Below are 26764 nucleotides of genomic sequence, written 5' to 3'. Positions count from 1 at the left end.
AGACATGGAAATACATTTAAATTTTGAAACATAGATTTAAAAAGATAAACAGCCTTTTAGATTATACATTATGTGCTTTCAGCCGACACAAATGTAGCATTTGAGTCGTTGCCTACACTAGTTTTACACCAGTAATTACGGTTAATTACTTGACATTCTCCATAAACAGAATCGCAATCGCTTGAAACATATACAATCTATAAAAATATAATTTTATATAAATGCTGGGAGAATATGTAGTATGAAATGCAATAACTTGCTGTCCGAAAAAGAAGTGATAAGACGGATACGTTGTTTTAGGGATAACGTTAAGTTGGATAAAACTTTATTATTTTAATATATATATATATATATATATCATAAAATATATTTAAGACGGAAACATGAACATTTACATATTACAACATATAACAGAGATAAAAAGTCACTATAAAATTACAACAAAAAATATATAAACAAACAGTATTTACTTATATAAAATTTTCCCTATAGGAACATATGTTTATAGACAATTAGTATATAAAATGTGCTTTTGTAATCGCAAACCCCCTCGATTAGTTTGTAATCGAATGCTTATTACTGTACAAAATTCATCATGAATACTTTAAGTCAGGTAAGTTAATACAAAACAATCTTAATAAATATAAGGAGAAAATCTTTTTTGTTTTTGTTCTTGTAAACACGGCGTGAAACAAAAGCTGCGAGGGACGGGGTGAAATGCACGTCATGATGGCGGCTTGAGTTACTCTTACTCGTCCAGGTAGTAAACGAAGGTCAAAGATGGAAAATGTTGAATAATGCGACAGTAACTGGATAAAGAAATGCTAGTATGACGATAAGATGAAACAACGAGAGACAAACACTAGAAATTTGTGCCGAAAACGTCGTCTACCAAATAAACTCGTCGAAATAATTTCGTCTTGAAAAACTCTCCCCAAAATGACCACAGACATAAAACTCGCCTTAAAATGTATTTTTCAATAGAAATAAAAAAAACCATAATAGAAATTAAGAAGTTGTACAATTTCATATATTAATAGCAATGTATTGCAGAGTGGTTCATGGAAACGGTTTAAAAGGAAATTTTAAACAAGGGTGACCACAGTAGTCTCTGCAGGGACCTCCAAATAGGTCGCCTTATGGGCTGATGTATATGGTACAAACAGTGAGCCGGGGATCCGGTAATCCCTGCAGGGGCCATAAAATGAGTCGCCTCAAGGGGTCAAATATAAGGCAGACACTGAGCCAATGATCCTTCGAATAATTAGAAGTTGGCAAATATTTGTAACTTACTGGGAAGCAGCAGATTTTGTTGAACATATCAATGCATCAGAGCTAGACCGAAAGTGTTTTGTACATATGTGGCAGATCATTTTTCATTCATACCGGGAGGTAAGCTTGTCTGTAGCTGGTATCATCAAATATTTATATATTGGTACTTTTAAAGTATGTTACATAATGCATTTCTAAATATCTGTATAAATAGGTTAAATATATTCTTTCAGATGATGTTTTCTTGTGCATTTTTTGTTCGAGTATAATCAAACTACTTCCCTGGTACAAAATTTTCTTTGCAGTACATCAGACTGGTAAAATAGTACATATACTATTAAAGTTTGCTGAACTAATTACATTATGGTATACCCTCAACGTTGTAGAATACAACAACGTGGACAGCACATCTTCCCAAACCACAATTATCAGAATCAAAAGAGCAATAGTTACTTTGGGAATGTAAAGGTAGCGCTCTCCAAATTTCTAGGGCACATAAATGATTCTTCATAAATAATGCAAGACTTTTAAATTCAGTATCACAAAGGTGAAGAAAGCAATCTGGTATTGATAATGTCCAATCACATCGCACTATATTACTACAGTTATTAAATATATAGATTCATTTCGTTCATTGTATCTAATATCAACACAATCGAAAACGTTTTAACGATTCTCAGACTAATCACATCTTTGGCTGTTACTTTCTTATGGAAACACTTCTAGGAACAACCATATGGCTAGTCAGAGTCCTCTAGTGGTCTTATAGTAGTCTCAATGTAATATTTTTATCATGAAATCTATGAGGAAGGTCCTCTTTACTACCTCCTGTTCACCGTTAATGGTTTGGATGAGATGTCACTGAAACGAGTTCAAACTTCACAGCATTGTACAACAAACGTTAAACGAAGATCACAGCTAGTTTATATACATTACAGAAAGTCGAATGCCGCGGTGAATATCTCCCCTGTGTCTCCCTGAATGGCTTCTACTTCGAGCTCTGTGTTACTAAAAGTCATCTGTACACTTACAGATCTGTTCAGTCCCTTAGTCGTGTCCGGCATGGCGATTGTAAAATGACCAATCTTAGTACAATCTGGATCTGTCACGTAATCGGGGTTCGTCTCTGTGGATACATACACTGAAAATGACATGGCCGTTTGGTCTGGAGTAAGAGGAGTGTAACTTTCAACTGACTGTGGTTGTCCGATATCCACACAATCCCCAATACGAACATGGATAGAAAATAAGTCATTGCATCTCACTTCGCCATCAGAAGTGGTGTATCGATGAGAGGGATCATGCTTTTCGGCATCAAACATTTGTGTACAGTCTACTCCATAAGTGTATTTACAAACACGTGACTTAATAGCCCTTGGTTCATGCCCAAAGATGACCGCTCCTTTTAGAACTGCCAGGCCTGCATCCTGCGGCACAATCATTCGAAGGTTCGGGAAACTTGCTTTGATTTCATCCTGTAGAACAAGGGACTCCGAAAATCCCCCAACCATCAAGATACTTGTCACTTCCCTTGCAGACGGTACCTCCAACAACTCCTTCAAATGGGCCACAATATGCTTTACTGGGTCTTTAAACAGTTCTTTAGCACGATCTCCGCTGACTCTTAATTTATCACCAATGACCGACAAGTTACCCTTAAACTGCTGTTTCGATTTCACAATCGTGGCAATATCGTTGCTTTTCTCAACTTTGCATGCGTCGTTCATTGTGGACGGAACTTTGAAGGTGACTTTTTCATCAGATGGAGCATTTGGTTTTATGGTGCGTTTTTTCACTTCAAAATCGCGGAAGAATTCGACCATATCTGCCTTGTTCTTTTCCATGAAGGTGTGAAATGCACCGTTACCAATGATTCCAGATAAGAGAACTTGGAAAGCGTGATCAACCTTCGTACCTCCCCAGTCTCCACCATTGGCCTTGTGGATTTCCTTCAATGATCCATCCCGCTGAACCTCGTGTACGGTAATGTCTATCGTGCCGCCTAGAAATGTGGTACAAAAATACAATTGTGAGCCCCTTAATCTATCATCATATATATTATCTATCATCATATATATTTACCTGTATAATATAAACCCGTCCATTTCCATTTATGGGTGAAATTTTGATATTGGTTAACACCAATTTCATGAATAACCTGAATATCAGTTTTGGCAGAGTTTTAAATTCCACATATCACACTTTTCTGGGAATTTCCGACAGAATGAAAATAATGACCGGGTTTGATTTTCCAATAGGATCGAAAAGGTTTTTGGTCACCTGCCCGACCACGTGGGTTTTCTCTAGGTACTCCAATTTCCTCCGACATTAAAACCCTGCGTAATTTAATCTGAGCAAACAAGAGTGGTTAATATAAGTTGAAAAAATGTTTTATATTTGCTTTGAATTAAATTAATAAAGTCTAAATGTACAAAGGGATTGAACAGACATGTCTGCAAATTTAGGTCTTCTCTTTACGTACCTCCGGCGTCAAGGACAAGGTACTTTGACCCCGCAGTAAAGGTTTTCAGACCGCCCTCTCCCTTTCTTTCCAATGGAAGGTATTTACAGTACAGCGATGCGGCCTCCGGTTCTAGGGCAATCAGCAGGTGATTCCATTGGATACCAGCCTAAAAACAAAACATAGTCGAATAAACAAAGTGTTTTCTTAGTAAATAATTGAAGGTAAAATTATGAAGGAAGTAGAAGAAATCTAATGCTTTGATCCTTATCGTAAGTTTTATGTAATAGAGTGAGATTAAATTGCAAGTGTAATTTGATGTTTTTGTTCATGTCCATATTACAAGATGTTAATTCAATAATATGTTATCAATATTATGACATCTGCTTTGTTCTGTAACCCTTGAGAAAAAAATCATTTCTTTCTCTTCTTAACGCAGGTTTTTTTTTTTTTACCTTTGGAAATTGGTGCTAGATGTAAACACAAATGAATAAATAATCAAGAAAAATTGAAAACAAAAATATTTTGTATGATAATATTGTACTACTTATCTTTCAAAGTTAAGTAATATATATCAGCAGTCATATAGTTGTCATGTCCGTAGATTAAATTAAAACCTGATATCGTGCTTGATATACTTCTTTCTCAAGAGCTATTTATGTACTGTAGTGTTTGTTGTCTGATCATAATCAAGGATAATCGATGTGGACGAGTGAGCTGTAAATTGTATATGCTACTATGCTTCATTTAATGAGAGAATAACTGTATGTGTGTATGTATGAATGTGATTTGTTTGTGCATTGTTAGTGTGATGTCCTATGAGTTCATTCCCGTTGTGTTTATCATATTGGAGTTATCTCCCCTGATCCTTTTAATTAGCATTACTCTTTATGCATGTTTATATATATATATATATTCTTTTTCATTTCAAAGTATCCTTCATTCAACTACTACTATTTTGCTGGCGCACCCAGTTGAAGATTTTTTTCTCGATTCCGACAAATATTTATTATTTAATTACTATCAAAATAAAAAATTGCGTTTAACTCGGGTTCTTTTTATTGCTGCTTTTGTGTATGAAATGATCATAAATCTTACCGCCTCAGCAGCCTCTCGCATGAACTGTTTGGAGGCATCGGACCAGATTGCAGGAACAGTAAGGACCCAGAGGATATCTGTCGCCTTGATGTCTGTCATCTGGTTTTTACACGACGTCAGCATTTGATCCTTGAGGTACTTGATGACTGCTGTAAACACTTTGATAGCCGCCATTGTGTGACCTTGATCATCTTCTATCTTGAACGAGCGGTTTAAACACTGAATAGAAAAAAATAATGTTGATATATGTATATATTTACCTGTCTCCCTTCTTCAACTTAGTAAACTCTGACTGCGTATAAATTAGCGTATTCACTGTGAAAAAAAGGCTCGGCGGATTGATACTTGTTTCAAATATGACGCCGTTCACGCTTCAGCAAGGTAACAGTCAAATGATAACCAAAGCTTGGTTCATTCACCATCTAGATACAAAGAACATATTCGGGATCTATTATGTATGGATATAAGCCGAAAACAGTTTGAGTCTTATATCTAACTTAAAACATAATCCCCTCTGGGTGCCTCCAATGCTGATTCTCTATTGGTGTTCACTGACCCGTTTTACTTATTGGACAATAAAAGGTGAACCTGTTGCTACTCTCATGCAAAGCTCATGCATAATGTTTGAGTCTTTGAAGTGAACATGTATTCATATATCGCAATGTTCTCGGACACTGAGGAGGTTATTTTTATAACTCAGTCAAAATTTATGGACGCTTGAGAAACAAGTTGTATTTGACGGTGATTGAGTGACATTTTGGAAAAGAAAGAGAAAAATAATTAGAGGCCGAATTTTACGATTAAAGCAACATTTTTCAGTCATATCTGAAAAGGAAAAATTACACAAGAAGTAGACAGTATAGCTGTTGAGTTTTGATTGTTTTTAATTCCACGGATATATACACCGTGGGTACAGTACAGTAGCTGTTGAAATTTCAATGTGTTGAATTCCATGGATATATACACCGCTAGTAAGGTGCTCTAGCTGTTGAATTTTGATTGTGTTGAATTCAAAGGATATATATATAAATACCGCCGGTACAGTACGCTAATAGTTGAATTTAGAATATGTTGAACTCCACAGGGTAGCTGTTGAAATTTGAATGTGTTAAATTCCATGGATATATACACATTTCTGGTACATGTACACAGTGTTCTAGCTGTTGGATTTTGAATGTGTTGTTTCAGTACTCTAGCTATTGCATTTTGAATGTGTTAAATTCCACGGATATATACACCGCCGGGGATTATAGCTGTTGATTTTGAATGTGTTGGATTCTAAGGATAGTACACTACTTGTATTCCATATATTGATTTAATATTATACTTACAAAATCCATGTGTTTGTTATTTTTGTATTACCTATATCGCTGATTTCTCCAGTTTAGCTCCGCCCATCTCTTCTCTATAATGTGATGTCACAACTGTCCAATAAATAACCTGTAGCCGTGTGATAGTTGTCATTTAAAAGACGGTCATATCAACTTACTACACAGCTACAGGTAACTTATTGTACAGCCATAGGTGATACCTCAACACCTACTGTATATAATACAAAAAACACAATGGGTGACATCACAACTGTGTTTTAAGTCTAACTATACAACAAAGCAATGCTGACAAACTTCTTATTCAAATTTCTTTAGCGGTAACGTCAACAATGGCGGCTTCGTTCTGAAACGTTCGACCGATTCACTCAATGATCAGTGTGTCAATGTGTGTACATGACGACCGTTTTAAGTGAATAGAAAAGTTCGAAGGGCTTCTCACATTGCTTAATTTAAATTTTTTAAACCATGAGGGAAAATAATGTTGTTCACTGCGTATGTTCTAAATTTACTCATATAGCGATGTAAATTCACTGGAACTATATTGTCCTATCAACCACGGCTACCTTAGTTACCATCGTGGCAACCCGCTTCGACGTTTTTTCTGCGTAATGTATAATTAAACATTCTAACGCGCACCATAGAATAAGTTCGTTGCCAACTGCGTTCATACTAACGTATACGCCGTCAAAATGAAGATCAATCCTTAAATATATCATTGCCATTATCATCATCATTTTTACACTCACACATTTATTCTTAAAAGCATGTCATACTGATCATTATCATTTGACATCATCATCATCATCATCATCATCATCATCATCATCATCATCATCAAGATATATTAATATTTTGCCGATGAGATATCGAATTATATAAAACTTGAAAATAAACTGAAATCGTTCGTACTGTGAGAGAAAGATGATATTTTTACATTGTGAATGTATCACTTTTGATAATAAACAATAAGAACTGAACTTTCTATTCATCTCATTCAAAGTCGTAGAATATTTTGTTCGGAAACATATAAACAAGTAGATGCAACATGCATAAACATATAAATGTACCTACACAATTGATACCATCTATGAAAGCAAATCTAACCAAATAACAGCAGTATTGTGTTGAGAAGCCTATTTTAAATAGCGTCTGATCTTCCTGTAAAGAGTGTCATCATTAGAATAAAGCGTCAAATATCCACTGTCATATTTCTTTGAAGAAGTTGTCCTAGTATTTGTAAAAACTATCCGTATTCTGCTACACTCATGAAATATATATTGCATTCAACCGGAAACCAAAACATATCAATATATGTAAAACATAAAACTAAAAAATAGTGACAGAATTCAAAACTGATAGCCTTGAACCTTCACATGACACTCTGTGAGGGGTCAAAACTGCCTTGACCCTTCACAGGGCACTCTGCTAGTTTTGAAGTCGGTCATCATATCTTAGTGTTTTTTTTATTCTTACCTACTTCACATGGTCATTTAATGTCATGACATGCTTATTGCAACAAAATCAACCAATACACTCAACCATCATATTGCATTGAAGCCTAACAAGCAATGTAAAAGCTGACAAAAACTGGATTGGATACGAACATCAAGACAATCATGAATCTGTTGATTGCAAAAACATTCACAAAGCACAGGAAATAAAGGATTTGACTAGACGAACACTTATTAACTACATAAAGCATACCCAAAAATGTTAACAGGTTGTCAAATTACAGGTGAATTTGAGTATTGAGAGAGAACGACAGGATTATTTGATTTTTTTACTATTTTACAGGCCAACGAATTAAATTTAACAAATACCTTGTTCTCATAAAGTTTCATTTTAAATCGTCGGAAGTAGTGCCATCCATCTTGTTCTCCGTCTAAGGAAAGATCGGAATATTTGTCTTCAGCCTCAAAACCAAAAGAGTGGACGTCACCGTTTGGTTTAAAGAGAACACAGGTGGACGTCTTCAGGGATATAAGACCCCCTGAACCCGCTGTCCAGTTGTTGGCTGAAATCTTCAATGGGTCACGTTGATAGTCGTGGAGGAAGGAGAAGGCATACCCCGAGTAAGTGGTTCCGAAGTCAATGGCGGCCACCAAAAGGTGTTTGTCGATTGAAGCCATGCTTCAAATTCTGAAATTTGCAGTTAAAAATACAAAAGCAAGAATATTATCAGGTAACGTCACATTTTTTTTTTCTTGTTATTTTTCTATCAATATTAATCTATTTCGGCAAACATTTCAAGTACATTCGCGTTTATTTAACACAGAAAAAATGTCCGTCATAGTTGAATTGGAGAGAAAGAAATAGAAAGAAAGAAGTAGCGAGACCTATAACGGTTACCAAGCAAGGACAATTTAAAATGTCAGCGCTTTCTTCGTAACGATAACCAGAGGAGAGCGTCACCAGGGGTGATATAAAAAAAAACCCAAAATATCTCACAAAAATCAATCTTAATTGAAAGCTTTTTAACTTGCACTGTCAGCTTTAAACAGTGTTGTACGTAATTGATCGCAAACATGACAAGGTTATATTTCTTTGTGTAAAGAAAATCACGACTATGGTTTATTGATTCAATTTGTGATAAATCACACATGTGCAAATACTTTTGTACTCTTCTTTCGGTTTGAATATACATACCATTCTAAAACGAATATGTTGTTGCCTGCATTTTAAAACAGGTCTGATTTCGATCAATGCAGTAACTGAATTTAAATTTATGTAAAGGACGTTTATTGAATTCCGACTAGTGACACTATAAAATATACTTAAAACAGGTAATGGTAGTTTGCAAAAAGTAAAACATTCAACTTTTCTATGTTTTTCTAAACAGGTTTTGTTTGTATATCAACACAATGCTGAATTTGTTATTGTTATCATTCATTGTTGAAACGCCACAATGTTTGATGAAGCCAGTAATATCTGACAACTTTTTGCATCATTAATCCCTTTCAATACCTTGAATTTTCCCAATTACATCAATTTGATATCACAGAACTATGACAAAGGATATGTTAACGAATATATTTCCATAAGTTCGAGGGGTAATACATGGGTCATGATCAACATTGAATTTCATAAAAAAAAAATATAGTGCTATATCTGCAATATATACCTGTATATTCATAAATACAAATCTTAAAATACACAGGTCAGGAGTAAACCATATATCCGGGTCTATCTAAGCTTGATTCGTTTTGACGAGGAAGGATATAAACCTGAGTTTATTTACAATTGGCTGACTCGCTCGACAGCGTCTGACAAGGTCGCCCAGTGTTCTAGTTCTAGGTATGTATTTCTGGGAATAGGGTAATTCGTTCCGTAAAAAATACACATGTTAAATACACAACGCCAGCAAACTATATCAAACATATAAGAAGTAACAAGTATAATCAGTGTATTTAATCGTGTGCATATTTATTTGATAATAATTCAACACTTTATTTTAACATAAACCTTTACATTTTCCAATCAAGTCCTTCCTGAGTGATTTCCCCTGAACACACATTCTCCTTTTTTCACAAATATTAATGGATTGAAAGATCTAATCAGAACAAAACTTTTATTATGTGTCAGTTTATTTGAAAATTTAATAAAGACTCGCTCGTTAAATCAAGTATGCAATGATTATTTGAACATTTCGGCTATTCTATAGGCCACGTGCTTCGTTTATATGATATGCATATTCTAAGATGTAAATTTATCCAATCTTTACTAGACTGGGTAGCAGTGGTGTGCTAAACACGATGTGTAACATCCATGTATAATGTAGTAAGATTAGACTAACTAGCTCGATCATAACACCTCCTCTTTCCACCACCCCTCGAGCTCTCTGTCGTCCATCAACTCAATTAATCGACATTGATTTTTTTGTGTCTTCACCGGCAAAGACTTGGAAAAAGGAGGGAGAAATGTAGCGGAACTTGACTGGGTCGATCGTCAGCGACCAGATAGCTTGGACAAATGGAATAGATTGGATAAATTTACATCTTAGAATATGCATTTCATATAAAAGAAAAAAAAATCGGTAAATTTAAGATAAATTCCCGTCATAAAACGCTTCGTCTGCTTTGCGCAGGCACATTGTTTGATTGATATAAACCGACTTCGTAAGTCTACAATTATCTATGATTTCCTTATCATATTTGCAGGTTATGATTCATCTGTTTTGGATTTTTTTTCGCATGGCATTTAGACGAAACCCTGGGTATTGGGGATTCTGTATTAGATCTAGGCACTTTGAGCTAGCTCCAAACATCTTAACACCAGCAGTATTTCACCGCTTGTAAGTTAAAATGCTGTGATGCTAATATGAAACAGATGCTACCTAAAAGCGTTCGCTTATTTGATTAAAATGTATACAGTATAATTTATTTGAATAACATAGGCTAACCACCAGATAATAGTTGAAGAGTAAGCATTAATATTTCAGACGATATCGCATCGCACACAGAGGTTCATTTTATATGCAATGTAGTTTGGACCATAGTTTAATTCGTATTATAATGACTAAAGGTGTTACAGTATATTACGTTATATAATGTTAAAGATGACGTTAGCCGATTTAATTATGTAAACCAATGTAACAGGAGAGGGAAAATGCACGACCAGACCGGGGTTCAAAACCGGCACCCTCCGAACTCTAGAAGGACGATCTACCAATTAAGCTGACCCAGTCCAGTTCCTCTACATTCCTCCCTCCATTTTCGAAGTCTTCGCCCCGACGACACAACTATTTACAACCCAGGTTCGGGTATCCCCTTGTCAAACATGCACCAAATGCTTGCAACAAGGGTTGGTCACAGGCACCACTGTAACTGGTAAGGAAAAATGCACGGCCAGACTGGAAAAGAAACGTTATCTAAGACCGTTTGTTTATGTATTGAAATAGATTAAGTATATTAGACATTGTTGTATATCCGGTGGATCCACAATTTGGCTTCCATAAACAGAATTTGTACACGCGTGATTTCCTAAATTATGCAAGTGAATTGACTTGCTAGGTCTATTGGATTTCATAGTAGATTTTGATTGGGGTTTCTTTAACGTGTACGTGTACGTGTTACCTATGAAGCTCACTTCGTGAGCCCGAGAACACACAAAAGCGTTCGCTATCAAAACGGGTTCAATACTCTTGTTTATTAACAACTGTCACCTTTCGCTAGTTTGACAAGTGTCAACTGTCATGTTGTTTGGAAGACTAACAATGTGTATCAAGAACTGCGTAATTAAATGTGCTATAGGCAGTTTATCTTTTGTAGAAGGCATTTGTGGATTCAGAAAATAGCACAGAGGAAGTCATGGTTTTGACTTAAGTTGATGCGGATGAATACGGAAAGCATGGTTACTGCTTCAGGGTGATTACCGTTCTCATCATCTGAGATAAGAAACAGATTAGGTTCCTTGAGAAACTGGAGAATTACCAGTGAAAGATGGATGCTGTACCGTCCAGGACTGTGATATATCATTTGTGCACTTTATTAGAAGGGACCAATATTACAACAGGTGCCGACATGCATCACACTTGGATCTTGGAATATATAAAAAGTTAACCTATTCAGCAATGGACATGGATTTAATTGTGTTATTGCGTAAGCCCTTAGCCCCACGCAGTTAATTCAGCAGCGAGTTAAGAAAATTTATCCTTTTTGCCTAGAGGGAGATCGACTTTGCGCATGCGCTTATATTGGTAATTTCCGTGAAAAGGTCAGTTAAATATCTAACAGGGCATGCTTCAATTTAATTAACATTAAACAGAACAAGGACATTTTTCTTATCGGGGGCTGTGTGGTACAGTGTAAACAGGTATGCATAGGCTGTATCGGCATGATATTTGTATCTGTTGTACGGTACTTTTATTTTACCAATAATAACATATGAGCGTTCGACAGTGTTAAATATGTAATGATTGCATGAGGTATATGGACACAAAGTTGCAACTTTCGTTATTAAAGCGGAAAGATGAATATGATCATGCGTTACCGTTAAAAGATCAGTTAAATGTTTGAAAAGGCATGATGTCCTCGATTTAATTAACATTAAACAGACCAATGAAACATCTGACACTGACTTTCGTTACCATGACCTGTGACGTTTACAGGTATACATAGGCTGGAGTAGGGCAAGTATATCCGTGTGTAATATCAACGACTTAGATAAATTAGAGTAATTAAAGTCCGTGGTAATAACGTATTACATCAGTTAAGAAGCTGAAGTGTATTAAAATTTTATTCCTAATTGCTCACAACAACATTTTTATATGTAGTAAATAATTGATGAGCGTGGACTGAAGCTGCGCGCTCAAGTTTCTTGAAAATGTTGTTTATAAAATGTACTATCCCTTCAAACAAGTGTAGCCTGAATGGCTGGCATAGCCAGTCTTAATTTATAAACATTTAGTATTAAAGTTTAATATCTAGGCATTAAAAAATTCTTATCTATCTTGATTTACATAACATTTGTATCGTGTTCATTCACTACCGTACATATTTCTAGTGTCTTGAAACATTTTAGGATCGAGGTTTGTAATAAAGGCTGAACCTTTGTGCTGAGAAGTTTTAATACATCATACATGTATATTCAAATATAAAGAGCCGAACTCCCGTATCTCGTACCGTCAAATATTGGTCATAAAACCGTTTATTAAAACCTAGAATTATATGTCCACACTCTCTATACAAACCTTACAATATAAATAACATTCTAAATAAATCTGCATTAAAAGTATTTACAGCATGTACAATTACCGACCGAAACAATGCGTATAGGTTTACATAGTGAAAGTATTTAATGGTCTAATTCTCAAAATTCACAGGATCAATTAAATCATGCAATGTAGGATGCACAGCTTCACATGTACTTGCCTCAGATGACAAATGCACAAGATGCAATCAACTGTAGTTTATTCGGAAATCGATCACAAAATGTGGATACAATTTTCACGCTTCCCCTGTAAATTGCTATCTGGATACGAACGTTATATCTCCCTTTATATCCGGAGAAAAACTTTAGCATACCAAATATGTGGCCTCTTGTTGAAAGCTTGTTTGTTAATTTGTGATGAATCACACAGATAGTGTTACTTTCCTACTCTACTTTCGGTTTGCTTATTCATACCATACTAAAATTAATTAGTATGTAACGTACATGTTTAAACACGTCTAATGTCGGTTAATGCTGTTATTTAATTTAAGTATAGGTCCTTTGGTCAAATCTAAAGAGAAGCAATATATTAGTGATATCTTCAATTATATATTATAGTTTCTATCAGACTTAGTTGTGGTGAGTAAATTTCATCTTGTAACCACTTTTATATCAAATGCAGATTGGATTTGTTTACTCTTACTTTTTGGTTAATAACGCCATAAATTTGTTTTTTTGTGTGTTTTTTTTTCACTCATAAAAACAGTGTTAATTTTCATTAATATTGTTCATAACATGAAATGCTATGTAAGTTTTTATGTTTTTTCTCAACCAATCAAAAAGTTCTTTTCATACGACTGACAGATACACGGAGATACACATACATGTACTGGTAAGCCTATAAAGATGTTGACAAACTGAAATGTGCACGTGCTGACTTCTTTACTTATTCAGCAAAGAGCTGATTCACACAATCAGAGAACTTTAATCAGATAAAATCAAAATAATATGAAATAATTTCATGAGAATTGTTTATGATATATTTTAGAAATTAGACATTGGTAATTTGCACAAAGCAAATCGTGCTTTTTGTTTTTGTTTTCATGAAACACGTTTGGTTTGTATATATATACTAGGCTGATCTGAATTTGTTCTGGATGTACTTCCTGGTTGAAAACCACAGATATTGGTGAAGCCAGTAATATTGAATATTTCTTTGCATCAGATCTTACCGCTGGACTATGCGGACTTATAAATATATCCTCTGTTACATTGTACCATTGTTTCGTATGGAGCCTCCGCTACAACTCCATTATTGTATGTTGATACTGTGATCTATATATGAAGGAGTTTTAAATTGGTCGTGATAAATATTTTTAGCACTTACTTATTTCACATGGGTATCTACATGCATTTTTTAAATATTTTATTCATTTGATTGAAAAATGTAAAATTAAGGGACCATCCCCCCAGGCCAAAAAAAACCCCAAACATTTTTTTTTTTTTTTTTTTTTATTACAAATCTAGATTCAGTTTGGAAGGGTGAGTTGTCAAAAGAACATATGAAATGTATGTTATCAGCATGCAAAAGGAAATTAATTAACTGTGCTAATTTGGAACACTCAACTTCGCTTCCTTATTCAGATCAATTCAGATTTACTATAAAACAAGTATTATGAAATTGTTGGGTATATTGTTTCATATTTTAAAGCCGACAGTGTATGTAAAAAAAGCTTTCATTTGAGACATTTTTTTAAAATTAGGTTTTTCGGTGGTTTTTTTTTTACAGGAAATGCGCTTTTTTTACCCACCGAGCCCGATACTCGTTACCAAGCAAGGACAAGTTAAAATGTCGGCGTTTCCTGCCTCCTTAGAAACGATAGCCGGAAGAGAGAGTCACTGGATAACATCTCAAACCGCCCCCCTCCCCTACACCACCCCCAACCCACCAAAAAACCCCAAAACAACAACAATTCAATTGAAAGCATTTTAACTGGCACTGTCAGCTTTAAGCGGTATTGTATATAAAGGGTAATATTTCTTTGTTTTTAATGAAAATCACGCGTACGACTATGGTTTATTGAATGATTACAAGAAATAAAAAAATCTGTTCACTTTGTGATGAACCACACATATACAGTTACTTTTGTACTCTACTTTCGCTTTGAATATACATACCATACCAAAACGAATATGATGTTGCTTGCATGTTAAAACATGTCTGATTTCGATCAATGCAGTAATTTGATTAAAGTTTATGTAAAGGAATTTTATGGAATTCCGACTCGTGACACTATATATTATACTTTAAAGGGGCATCACGCTGAAGTAACTATTTTTTTTGTCTTTTTTTCAAATACTACATAAACATATCAAGTGAGACTCCTTATGGAAAATAACGATCGGATTTGGCTGAAATAGATTCATAAAAATGATTAAATCTAAGATAATCATCGGTATTTCTACCTGTCTGACCAACGTTTTGTTCAGGGATTTCCCTCTACTAGCGCATGCGCATTGCACACCATTTATTTGTAAACAAAATGACTGGCCGTGTGAAGTAAGCCAAAGAAAAGTGTTGTACCGTGTCAGCTACGAAGCGAAAAGTTGCCAAATGGTCAAAAGATAGCGCAAGGATAACGTTACGGAATCATTATTACAGGTGGGCAGTATTCAAAGGAGAAAATAACTGCCCTAGCAGTTAGTACGGTGCATGTATTCTTCCGGATAGCCGGTTAAGCTGAAATGGAATCGACAGAAATGCTAGCGCTGTTTATGTTATGAATAAATATCTAAAACTATAACCTCGCTAGTATCTTTGTCTGAGTTTGAACACAGATGAACTTAGTTTAATATGTCAATGGGCATGTATCGGAGAGAGTTTACTTTGTGTTTCTATACATGTAACTATACATTGGTTTATGCGAAAGGAAGGGATAAGTGACTCGTTAGTTTGATTTTGTCATGAGGCTCTCCAAGGGTTAACTGTTGTGATAGCCACGGCGTATTCTGTCTCGGTCGGTACTCGTGATCGGGGTCAAATGAGATACGTGCGCTTTTAGATTAACATAATTTATAATATAACCGGGTTCAGTAAAATGGTATGATTAAATAATATTGCTGAATTAAAACGTTTTTTGTTTGTTTTTACATACAAGATTTAAATTAGTACTAGTATGAATACCCGGCTTCCTCTGGCGCAACGACGCAATAAATAAAAAAAAAATCTCTCGTCGTCAGAAAGCTACATTATCGCAGCAAGATTAAAAATGTCAAAATGACGGGCCAGGATGAATACATTTTGTAACTGAAAAAGAAGAACCTACTTCTAGTAAATAGGATTGCGTAACATTTTTTTTTAAATCGTCATATTTCAACAGTTCATGTTTTCATATGTTGTTGACTTAGAATGTATGATCATGTAACAACCTTTTCTCTATAAAGAATTAATTTTCGAATTCAGATAGAATCGGAATACGTATTGAAAACAGGGGAAGAAACATTTGTTTACGTTGTAAAAATGACGCGTGCTGCCGATAACTACGGCTTCTGTTTCGGACAAAAATGAAATGATTAAAGAAAATTTTACTCAACATAAAAAGGGTCCATTGACAAGAATGCTTTAATCTATGAAAAGTATTGAAAAAATTTAATTATCAAGTGTCTCAACACGTCCCATATCTGACACATATTCTACATGTTACACGTGGTGGTTTTGCCATGCAGTTTAGTGTGTGTGATGGCTAATATGACTTACTAAGTGTTAGCGTATAGCGACAGTGAAAGGGGGAAAGAGAGTTTACAAAAATGTGTATGCATGGTATACTTTTTATTCGCGTGTAGTTTGTCATTGCATATATGCATTTTATGAAAACATTTAAAAGGGATATTCGTCTCTTTTACAGAAAGGTTTGTCCCATGGTTGAAGAAAGGTGTTAAGCCCCGTACAGATGTCACATTCCGGTACTAAATTCAATATATATTTATATATATATACTTTATGTTTATGCATATTATCATTGTTGACATTTATTGTAAATGTATGACGAGAGAAGGCTGTGATAAATTGTAAAAAAGTGTGCCCCATCCCTTGTTCAATTTTATTGGCAACAAATATGTTTAAAGCTAAATAAATTTAAATTCTGAATATTGGCAAGTGTGCAATTAACTTCTGATGATGAATAACTACTGTTCAATAAGTTTTAACACGGACTTCGAAATCATATTACTTGGTTTCATAGTGCGGTAAGAAGTTGCAGTTGCCTGACGGCCCCTCTCTGGGGGCCCCTTTGGAAACCGTTTCATCTCGCCCAGACCGCTCGTGTTTACTGCCTAGTCAGGTGACGTTATCGGCGCTATTTTTAGCAGGGCTTTCCCGAACAATTCAAGTGGTCAAACTGGACATTTGGAACGGACTATGAATATTGGGATAGCGAGGTAACATAAGTGGAAGTGCATACAATACGTACATTCATTAAAAAAAATATGGCTTTTCACGTGATGTCCCTTTAAAACAATAGGTAATAGTAGTTTGCAAAATGAAAACCGTTTAAATTTTCTATGTTTTCCTAAACACGTTTTTGTTTGTATATCTAAATAACGCAGATCTGAATTTTTTGTTGTTATACTTCCTTGTTATAACGATACAGAGTTTGATTAAGTCAGTAATGTCTGACAACGTTTTGCATTTTTACCCCTATCAATACCTTTAATTTCCCCCATTATATAAATGTTATATATATGATATCACATAACCATGAGATATATTAATGAAGATATTTTCATAAGATCGATTGGTAAGATATAGGTCATGATCAACATTCAATGTCATGAAAATAAAGCGCTTTATCTGCAAAATGTACCTGTTTATTCATTTAATTCGTGTCTTAAAACATAGAGGTAAGGAGTAAGCCATATCTCCGGGTCTATCAAAGCTTGATATGTTCATGAGAGAGGATATAGACTTGAATATACTTACAATTGGCTGACTCTCTCGACAGCGTCGATGTCTGACAAGGTCGCCCAGTGTTTACACGGGTGTCCTCGTGTTTTAGTTCTGGGTATATAATTCTGAGAAAAAGATAATCCGTTCCGTGAAACATACACACATGCAAACATGTTTAATACACAACGCCAGCAAACCATATAAAAAGATGTACAGATATATACGTGTACACAAATATACAGGTGTATACAGAAAAGAAGTAACAAATACAATTAGTGTATTTAACTGTGTGTATGTTTATTTGATAATCATTTAACACCCTTTAAAAAAAAAAAAAAACTATACATTTTCTAATCAAGTCCTACCTAAGGGATTTCCCCTCAACACACATACTCATTTTTTTCTCTCACAAATATTAATGAAAGGAAATATTTCATCAGAAATGTTTTGAAGGATGTCAGTGTGTTTTGTCACAGAGTTGATAAAGAGGCACTCGTTAAATAAAGTATGGAATAATCATTTGAATGTTTCGACTATTCTATTGGCCATGCGTTTCTGTTATATGAAATGCATATTTTAAAATGTTAATTTGTCCAATCTTTGCTAGATTATTAGAGGATTTCGGAGAAGGGACCAACTAGCTCGATCGTAACACTACCTTCTCCTCTTTCCCACACACCTCCCAACTCATCAATAGGAAATTAACATCCATGCTTAACTAGAAAACGTTATCTCAGCACTCTTATGCTCGCTCATAATAGATTAATTCCCGCCACATAAAACATGTCGTCTGCTTTTCGAACTACATCTTTGCGTCAGAGACGTTGCTTTTACAATATGTGTCATGTTCCTTCTAAATAAAATCAGTATTATTTTGGACAAAAGTACTCTCCAGATTGTGTGCTATGCAACAATTATCTTTACTGACAAACATTAAAGACACATTGATTGATCAATATTTACCTATGTCGTAAGTCTACAAATAACTATGATTTCCTTGTCGTTTTTTTAAAGTTAATTATGGTTTATGTTTTTGTAAATTTTGTCGCATGGCATTGAGACGAAACCCTGGGGATTGAGTGATAAATCTAGGCACTTCCAGCTTACTCAAAACATAACACCAGCAGTATTTCATTTTTTGTAACATATACTGCTGTAACGCTATCAAAACATATGTAGGTTTCATAGAGGTCACACGTAAACAGAGATACATTTTTTTCTGATATAAGTATGTGGTGTCTGTTGTGTACCTAGGTACGCTCACCATACCACTACATCATTGGGTTCATGATAACACAAACAAACAACAAGATGTCGAGGGCCACGAGTCTATCTGGTACTATATATGCTCTTTCTATTTGTAATTGTGTTGTGAGTGTGTGTAATGTTATGTTGTATTTTGCATTCTATAAATTGCACATTGATTTAAAACTCTGGTTGTTATTCTCTAGCCTTTATATAACTATCACTAACAGGATCGTTAGTATTTTATTTACTGACACGGCCCAGCAAAGCCTAAATAAAATGATCTTAGACTTACACAGTAAGATACACAACCTTTCTGTATTGTTTATTTAATCTGAAAGTATAAAGGTGAATAATTACAACAACTTTTGTGTCAATATCTTTTTACTATTTTTTGTTGATTAGGATTCATTGAGATCTAGGTTATTCTGTTCTTAATAAGGAAAGGAACAAAGCTCAAACAGAAATAATTTATAATTAAGCAAGCTATGTAGTAGTGTCAGCCTAGCTGGTCAGATATGTTATACGTCATTAAGGCTACACTTAAGACATGGGGTGAAATATGAAATGGTATTGTCAAGAATGCTATTGACATATGATATTCTGCACGGAAAGAAGAAGGGAAAGGAGGGTTTGGTTTTATTTTGTTTAATGTCATATCAACAGCTAGGGTCATTTAAGGACTTTCCTCCATGTATGTTGTGTATGTGTGCGAGTGTGTATGTGTGCCGGAGACAGGATATGTTGGTGTATTTGCCTCCTTGTAATTTGATGCCGACTTTATAGTGCTATCTCACTGAAAAAAGGCATCCAACACAGCATTCCGCCCGGTCAAATTATACCGACAACGGGTAAACCAGTTGTTGTCATTTCCCCCAAATGCTGAACGTTTAGCAGGGAATAACAACTACCATTTTTAAGGACTTTTGTATGTCCCGGCCCGGCGACAGAACCCATTGCCTTTCTCAACTTGGCGAACGTTCAACATGAAAGCCAAAAGTGATGCATTATCAAGCAAGGCGCTAATAAATAGATGGTAGTTAGAAGTAGAGGGAAATATAAAGGCCCCGACTATTTCAATTGGTGTATCTTTAATTTTATCACTTTTAGTGTCCCCAAGTAGAGGGCACAAAAGCAAATCCCCAATTCTGCAGGGGGTGCCCACATTGGAACACGGCTGTAGTACTGGTTAGCTTGGCTTACCTGATGGTACATTAGCGTGGGTGGGCCTTTATGTGTGTAACGTTATATATCCGTACTGTTAAATATATGTAAAATTACTGTTTATTAAAACTTCAGATCTAGAATTGTATGTTCATACCCTCTATTAAAACCTTACAATATAAATAGTTCTAAATTAATCTGCATGAAAAATATTCACAGCACGTACTATTCCATCACGGGGACTAATTCGCAGAACAGGGGTGATAAAAGGGCTGCACACATGAGCCGATGAGCCTGCCATGTGCGACATAACATTAATCTCCGAGACAATACATAGGCACATTTGTAAACATAGAAAACTATTTCAAGGACTAATCCTCAAAATTCACAGGATCAATTAAATCATGCAATGTTGGATGCACAGCTTCACGTGTACTTTCTTCAGATGACAAATGCACAAGATGCAATCAACTGTAGTTTATTCGGAAAATCGATCACAGTTTTTTTTATACAATTTTCACGCTACCCATGGCAAAGGCTATTTGGCTATACGAACGTTATCTCTCCCTTTAAATCCGGAGAAAAATGCTAACCTACCAGATACGTGGCTTCTTGTTGAAAGCTTGTGTGTAATATAATGTTTATAAATTGTGATGAATCACACAGAGAGTGTTAATTTACTACTCTACTTTCGGTTTGCATATACATATAATACTAAAATGAATTTGTATGTAACGTACATGTTTAAACACGTCTAATGTCGATTAATGCTGTAATTTGATTTAAGTATGGGTCTTTTGTTCAAACCTAAAGAGAAGCAATATATTAGTGATATCTTTAATTATACATTACTGTTTCTATCAGACTAATTGGTGGTGAGGTAATTTCTTCTTGTAACCACTTTTACATCAAATGCAGATCGGATTTATTTACTGGTACTTTCCGGTCATATATTTGGAAGCGTTTTTTCTTTTATTATTATTCTTGTTATTGCCAAACAAACAAAAGTTATTAACATCTGACTGACAGGTTAAAAACAAAATAATATGAAATAACTTCATGAGATATTTGTTCATGATATATTTTCAAGTTTATAAGATTAGGTATTGGTAGTTTGTCCTTAGCAAATCAAACCTCCCTTTTCTTTGTTTTTTATTAAACACTTTTGGTTTGTATATATATACTACGCTGATCTGAATTTGTTCTGGATATACTTCCTGGATGAAGCACCACAGATATTGGTGAAGCCAGTAAAATTTAACATTTCTCTGCATTAATAACCCCTTTTTTTATCCACATCTTGATTTTCTTGATAACAATAATATCCATGGTATAACCTTTCTATGGCAGAGGATAATTTATTGTAGATATTAACACTTATTAAAGGTGTTAGAGACAGGTCATGTTCAACATTGCATACCTATCTCGCTATATCTGCATATCTGTAAACATTTTAGTTAAAAACAAATTTAAGCATCATATTAAATAACCAAGACATATTTAAGCTTGATATATTTCTAATTGGGATGGTATTAAGGTGGATTTACTTACGAGTGGCCGACTCCTCAACAGCCTGTACGTCAAGGTTGACCAGCATTTACTCGGGTGTCTTGATAAGGTGTGTTTTTCCGAGAACAGGTTAAGGAATTTGTTCCGTGAAAAATTCACATATACACTGTTAAACAAGCTATACTAAGAAAGCCCTGTCTGAGTTATTTCCCTTCAACACACATATTCCCGTAAGCATAAGATCTTTACAGATATAGGGAACAAAACAATGACTTGAAAATTCATGTACATTTGTGCCACATACTCCCATACTTTAGTTCTTCAGCTATATATCTTTACCTCATGGAATACTGCCAGTTATGATCACCTAACATGATGACTTTACTGACTAAGAAATTGATTGGATTGTATAATCATTATTTTATTTTCCTCACAAGTAACCAACTAGCCTCGCTGCTACTGGATCATTTAAATTAATTTCCTCTAAATCCAAATCGATTTTCTTTTAGATATTTTAATCTATATCCCTGCAATATTAGCTATACTAACTAGCTTTGATTTCATACACTGCTCCCCCTTTAGCCTTATTGCAGAATAAATAAGAGATGCTGTACCGTTATTTCCGAATATAGACTTAAAAGTGGGTTTATTGCTAGGCATAATATTATTGTCATATCATATGTATTCTGCAATAAGGCTAAAGGGGGAGCAGTGTATGAAAGCTGTAAATATGTTACTTGTTCATCTGTTATTTGATGTCATACATGTAGTTCCTGTAAAGCTGATATTAATTGTCATAGTTCATGTAAATCTGTTATTTACACTGTACTGTCATTGTTGCAGGTACATTTAAATGTTAACACAGGTACCTGATATGTCTGCTATATGTACTGGGATATTGAGATGATCTCGGCAAGGCAGCGTGTTACTCGAAAGTGGGAGCAGTACTTTGTCAATTCCTTGCAGTATCAGCAACTTTCTAACAAGACATGATGGATTTTATTTGTTGTGTATGTGTTTCATCTGATTAACGTGACAAACGATTTGTGAAACTACAAGTTCCATCGGATAACGGAAGAAAACTAATCACAACACAAGAGCATGATGAAAAAAATACATTTTAATATGTACTGGATAAAACTATGTTAACATGAGTAATGGTATCAACCTTGTTTACTTGGCTCATTACACAGGGGGCAGGTATCAGTTACTTATCACCGATCGTTTTACGTCAGTTATTCAGTGTCTGGACGAATGCTTTTGTATTACTTTATGAAAAAACACTGACTTATAATGTCGAGCTATAACAAAAAATCTTTTGTCTTTCGCCTTAGAAAAATAACCGCAGTAAGATGTCGCGTTAGAAAAATTACCGAGGTATGATGTCGCGTTAGAAAAATTAAAGAGGTATGATGTCACGATATAAAAATAACCACATCATGATGACTCGTTACTATAGGACGGTTCAATAACGTGAGTTACTGGTATTGTGTGAATAGCCCTTAAGAGGGCGCACGCTGCTTCCGGCGACTACCCATCTCTAGGGACGCATTCCAGAGGATGCCGCCGGCAACCCTGAGCGTGAGAGATGGAGTATTTGTGTGATGAAGAGCTAGAAAAGTTCAAGGTTCCTCAGCTCAAACAATATCTTAGTAAACATGGACAAGTTGGTGGTGGTAAGAAGGCGGTTTTGCTTGAACGTGCGAAAGGAATAGCGATTCTAAAGGTGAAACCCGTGGAATGTTTAAAGCAACAAGATTACAACTATGACTGCGTACGGAGAGAGGAAAAACTTGTGATGCCACTCGGTGAAGTCATTCCAGACCCTACATTGTTAAAAGGGTGGTCCAGCGATCTCAGCTCAATTCCAAACTTTTCAGAGACTGACATATATAATTATTTGGTGCTGGCGAGGAAAGCAAAAAGACAGCTAAAGAGCAAGGTATTTTATAAAGACCGCCATGTTCACGACGTGCAGGTACATCCGGTGAACGATACATGCACCCATTGCCTTGTAAAATGCAAAGTCATCCCTTCACTTCCTTCTGGAAACAAAAAAGAAAACCCAGACTACACTATATGGACATGCCTGGCTAAAGTTTCTGGAAATGTTCTTTCTGCAAATTGTAATTGCACAGCAGGGTGAGTAAAATATGAGAACATTTATTATTTTAATTTGATAACCTTGGTTTGATATGCACACACATCAGTTTCAATTTTATCTGAACATATAAATATTAGTCAGTATCTAAAGATTTTAATATACATGTGTAAGTTTTAGAGAAATGTTCAGATATATTGAACTGGAGGTAAAGACTAAAGCCATTGAAGCATAATATGCATTTCTATACAAGTGTAAACTAGTCAATAAAAACCAAACTGGTATTTGGTCAGGTGATATGTGTACCTATATTTGATGTCATATAAATAACTTGAAAGAATATAATGTGTTATTTAAATACACGAATTTGATAAAAAAAAATAAGAAATTAATGAAATGTATGGGAGAATTTCTTTTTGTAAATTTGTCCTGATGAAGTCTGCTAAAGGGGCGAAACCGTTTGACAAACACTGAATAAATTGAAGAAACCTACTCGTAAGCAATTGTGATTGTTTACCCTATCTATTTAACAGGCTGGGAGAAGCATGCAACCACATAGGTGCATTGCTGTATGCCTTGGTGGACATCACCGATAAGAAGGAAGATGGACTTTTGGCATGTATCTCATTGAAATGTTCATGGAACAACCCAAGGAAGCGTCGTTTGAGCCCCAAGAAGGCAGTGGACATTTTCCGAGGTAAGGAAAGCTACCCCAGGGACCAAGGATCAGATTTTCATTCTACTGTTGATGAAAATCGCTTCCGGAAGAGACTTCTGGAGAAGAACTCTAAAGCCGGTTGGCTTACCAATTTTACGACTGAAAGGAACAAAGTTACTTTACCCCAACTAGACAGTGTTACTTTTATGTACAGTGACCAATCTGATTTACGCAGTGTGGATATTGTGTCACAATTTCAGCAGCATTTTGCACTGATTAATGTTACTGATGAGCAGTGTGCTGAAATTGAGAGTGTAACTAGAGGTCAAGCTACAAATGCATCGTGGGCTTATTACTAGTTCCAATTTCGGAAAAGTAGTGACAAGGAAATGTACAACTGCACCAGATTTGACAATAAATTTGTAAAATGGGGACGTGATCACGAACCAGCAGTAAGGCGTATGTATTGCAACAGGAATAAAAGGTTTCTCAGTAAATCAGTGAGTTATATCCCCATCTCGGTGCAAGCCCTGATGGACTTGTCACAAGACAGTGATGGTCTTTTGGAAATTAAGTGTCCTGCAGCGGATAAATGGAGACATAGATCACCATATGAGTGTGCAACAGACAACAACTTTTATTGTGAACTAGACACAGTTGGAAATGTGGTTCTCAAACAGAACCACCATTATGATCACCAGGTACAAGGTCAACTTGCCATTACAAATCGAAAATGGTGCGACTTTGTGGTGTGGACATTGAAGCAGCCATTTTCAGTGGAAATGATCTTCTTTAATCCAGACTATTGGGAGAAAATGCTCAAGAAACTTACATACTTCTATGTGACAGAAATCATTCTGGAGATGTATACTACTCGTGTGTTGAGAGGCGTTCCAATTTATCAATAATGGACATTACGTAAATAGTGTTTCCATTCAGTTATCTAGATTTAGATATGACTGAGTAAAGTCTTTTTCAAACATACTGATGATGTAAATGTATATATAACAGAAGATTATTGTTCAAATTTCTGAAGTTTTAATAATCATTCAAATATATTTTTACACATAATATCCAAACTACAGAGTGAATGTTGGGATTCGGAATCAGTTATTTATTGGGAGTCCTGTGTACATGTACATGCATTCTCAAATTTTGAGTACCAATTTTAGAAAAGACATTCTAGACATATACAGACATGGGCTATTTATAAATTACATGGTACTGTATTTCATTAAACAAAATATTGTAATTTTTATTTGCAAAGATATATCAAGGAAATTACCAATACTTTCCTGTTAAATACATTACATTGCCTAAAATCTGCCATTATTCATTTTAGTATCTTAGGAATTCAATTTATAAATGTTTGAAATACAGTGCCAAAAGATGCCATACTATATTGTGCATGCATCCCTTTTGATAAGTTTATGTCATCTGATTCTGGATTAGTCTAAAAAAGATCCCTAACTTCAGATTATAATAATGTTTCCAGATTCCTTGACTGGCTAAACTCTATGTACACAATGGAGGCTGAAAGTTTGTTAGGCGAGCACATATTTTCCATATCTTTGAAACTTGTTGAGTCATACTTATTGGAATGATGGTTCTAAGAGTATTAAAGTTCTTTATTCGCCCCATTTGCCGTTCAACGTGAATACGTAAATTTGCTATGGATCGTGTTTCATCCACTTATCGTTTTGATAACTGCCGTTTTCCATGCTTAAAAGGGGGAATGATAAGCTGGATACCAAGTGAGGTGGTCATATCTGAAATTAGGAAGCCTTTGTCCACCATAAGAGCATCACCTTTTTCACATAAACATAATAGATTACTTTCTTTTGTAATTACTTTGTCACTAACACTACCAGCCCAAAGATTAGATACAAATGTAACAAATCCTGCAGGACTTATTCCAATCAAGCCTTTTCATGTCATATGCGATTTGTAATCAGTGTACATTAAAGATTTATGCTGGGAAGATGCTGGTGTTTCGGTCTTTTTCCTGTACAGTCTAATATCACTCTACAGTTTGGATATCTAGTTACAAAAGCTTGAGGCATATTATCATTCACGGCTTTTCTTGATAGCCACTTGACTTAAAAGGAGAGCTTAATATCCAAGTAGTCTATCCATTTGTTTACGATTACAGAACATGTTGATTTGGCAATACCAAATCTGTCCGCTAAATCTTCAAGGTAAAGTCCATGACGAAGTCTCATTAGAACCATGAAAAATGCATCTATGATGCGTAATGCCTTGGTCGTCCTTGGTCAGATGAAGAACCATTCCTTGCAGTTTGCTGCACAGCATCATCTTTAAGTTCATCAAA

General features: G+C 35.1%; 2 protein-coding genes across 3 annotated transcripts; one reads left to right on the top strand and one right to left on the bottom strand.

The window, feature by feature from the left end:
• Positions 1-440: 440 nt before the first annotated feature.
• On the bottom strand, positions 441-21816 carry LOC110463356 (heat shock 70 kDa protein 12B-like). 2 transcript variants are annotated; one of them, XM_021517881.1, is made up of 6 exons: positions 21716-21816; positions 17789-17880; positions 7983-8301; positions 4832-5050; positions 3755-3902; positions 441-3274 (listed from the first exon to the last, which is right to left on the bottom strand). In XM_021517881.1, the coding sequence occupies exons 3-6, from the start codon at positions 8289-8291 to the stop codon at positions 2205-2207; spliced, it is 1746 nt and encodes a 581-aa protein (XP_021373556.1). In that variant the 5' UTR covers positions 8292-8301; positions 17789-17880; positions 21716-21816; the 3' UTR covers positions 441-2204. The 2 variants fall into 2 exon arrangements, with proteins under 2 accessions (XP_021373556.1, XP_021373557.1); XM_021517882.1 differs by lacking the exons at positions 17789-17880; positions 21716-21816 and adding an exon at positions 9401-9426.
• Positions 16727-25028, top strand: LOC110463357. Its single transcript, XM_021517883.1, has 3 exons — positions 16727-16773; positions 22517-23815; positions 24308-25028. Exons 2-3 carry the CDS (start codon positions 23262-23264, stop codon positions 24789-24791), a joined length of 1038 nt encoding a protein of 345 aa, XP_021373558.1. The 5' UTR covers positions 16727-16773; positions 22517-23261; the 3' UTR covers positions 24792-25028.
• The last annotated feature ends 1736 nt before the right edge of the window (positions 25029-26764 follow it).

This window comes from Mizuhopecten yessoensis, unplaced genomic scaffold (assembly GCF_002113885.1).
Source record: "Mizuhopecten yessoensis strain PY_sf001 unplaced genomic scaffold, ASM211388v2 scaffold10891, whole genome shotgun sequence".
In the NCBI taxonomy this organism is placed as follows: domain Eukaryota; kingdom Metazoa; phylum Mollusca; class Bivalvia; order Pectinida; family Pectinidae; genus Mizuhopecten; species Mizuhopecten yessoensis.
The sequence above is the reverse complement of the archived record's forward strand: the minus strand, read 5'-3'. Positions and strand labels throughout refer to the sequence as shown.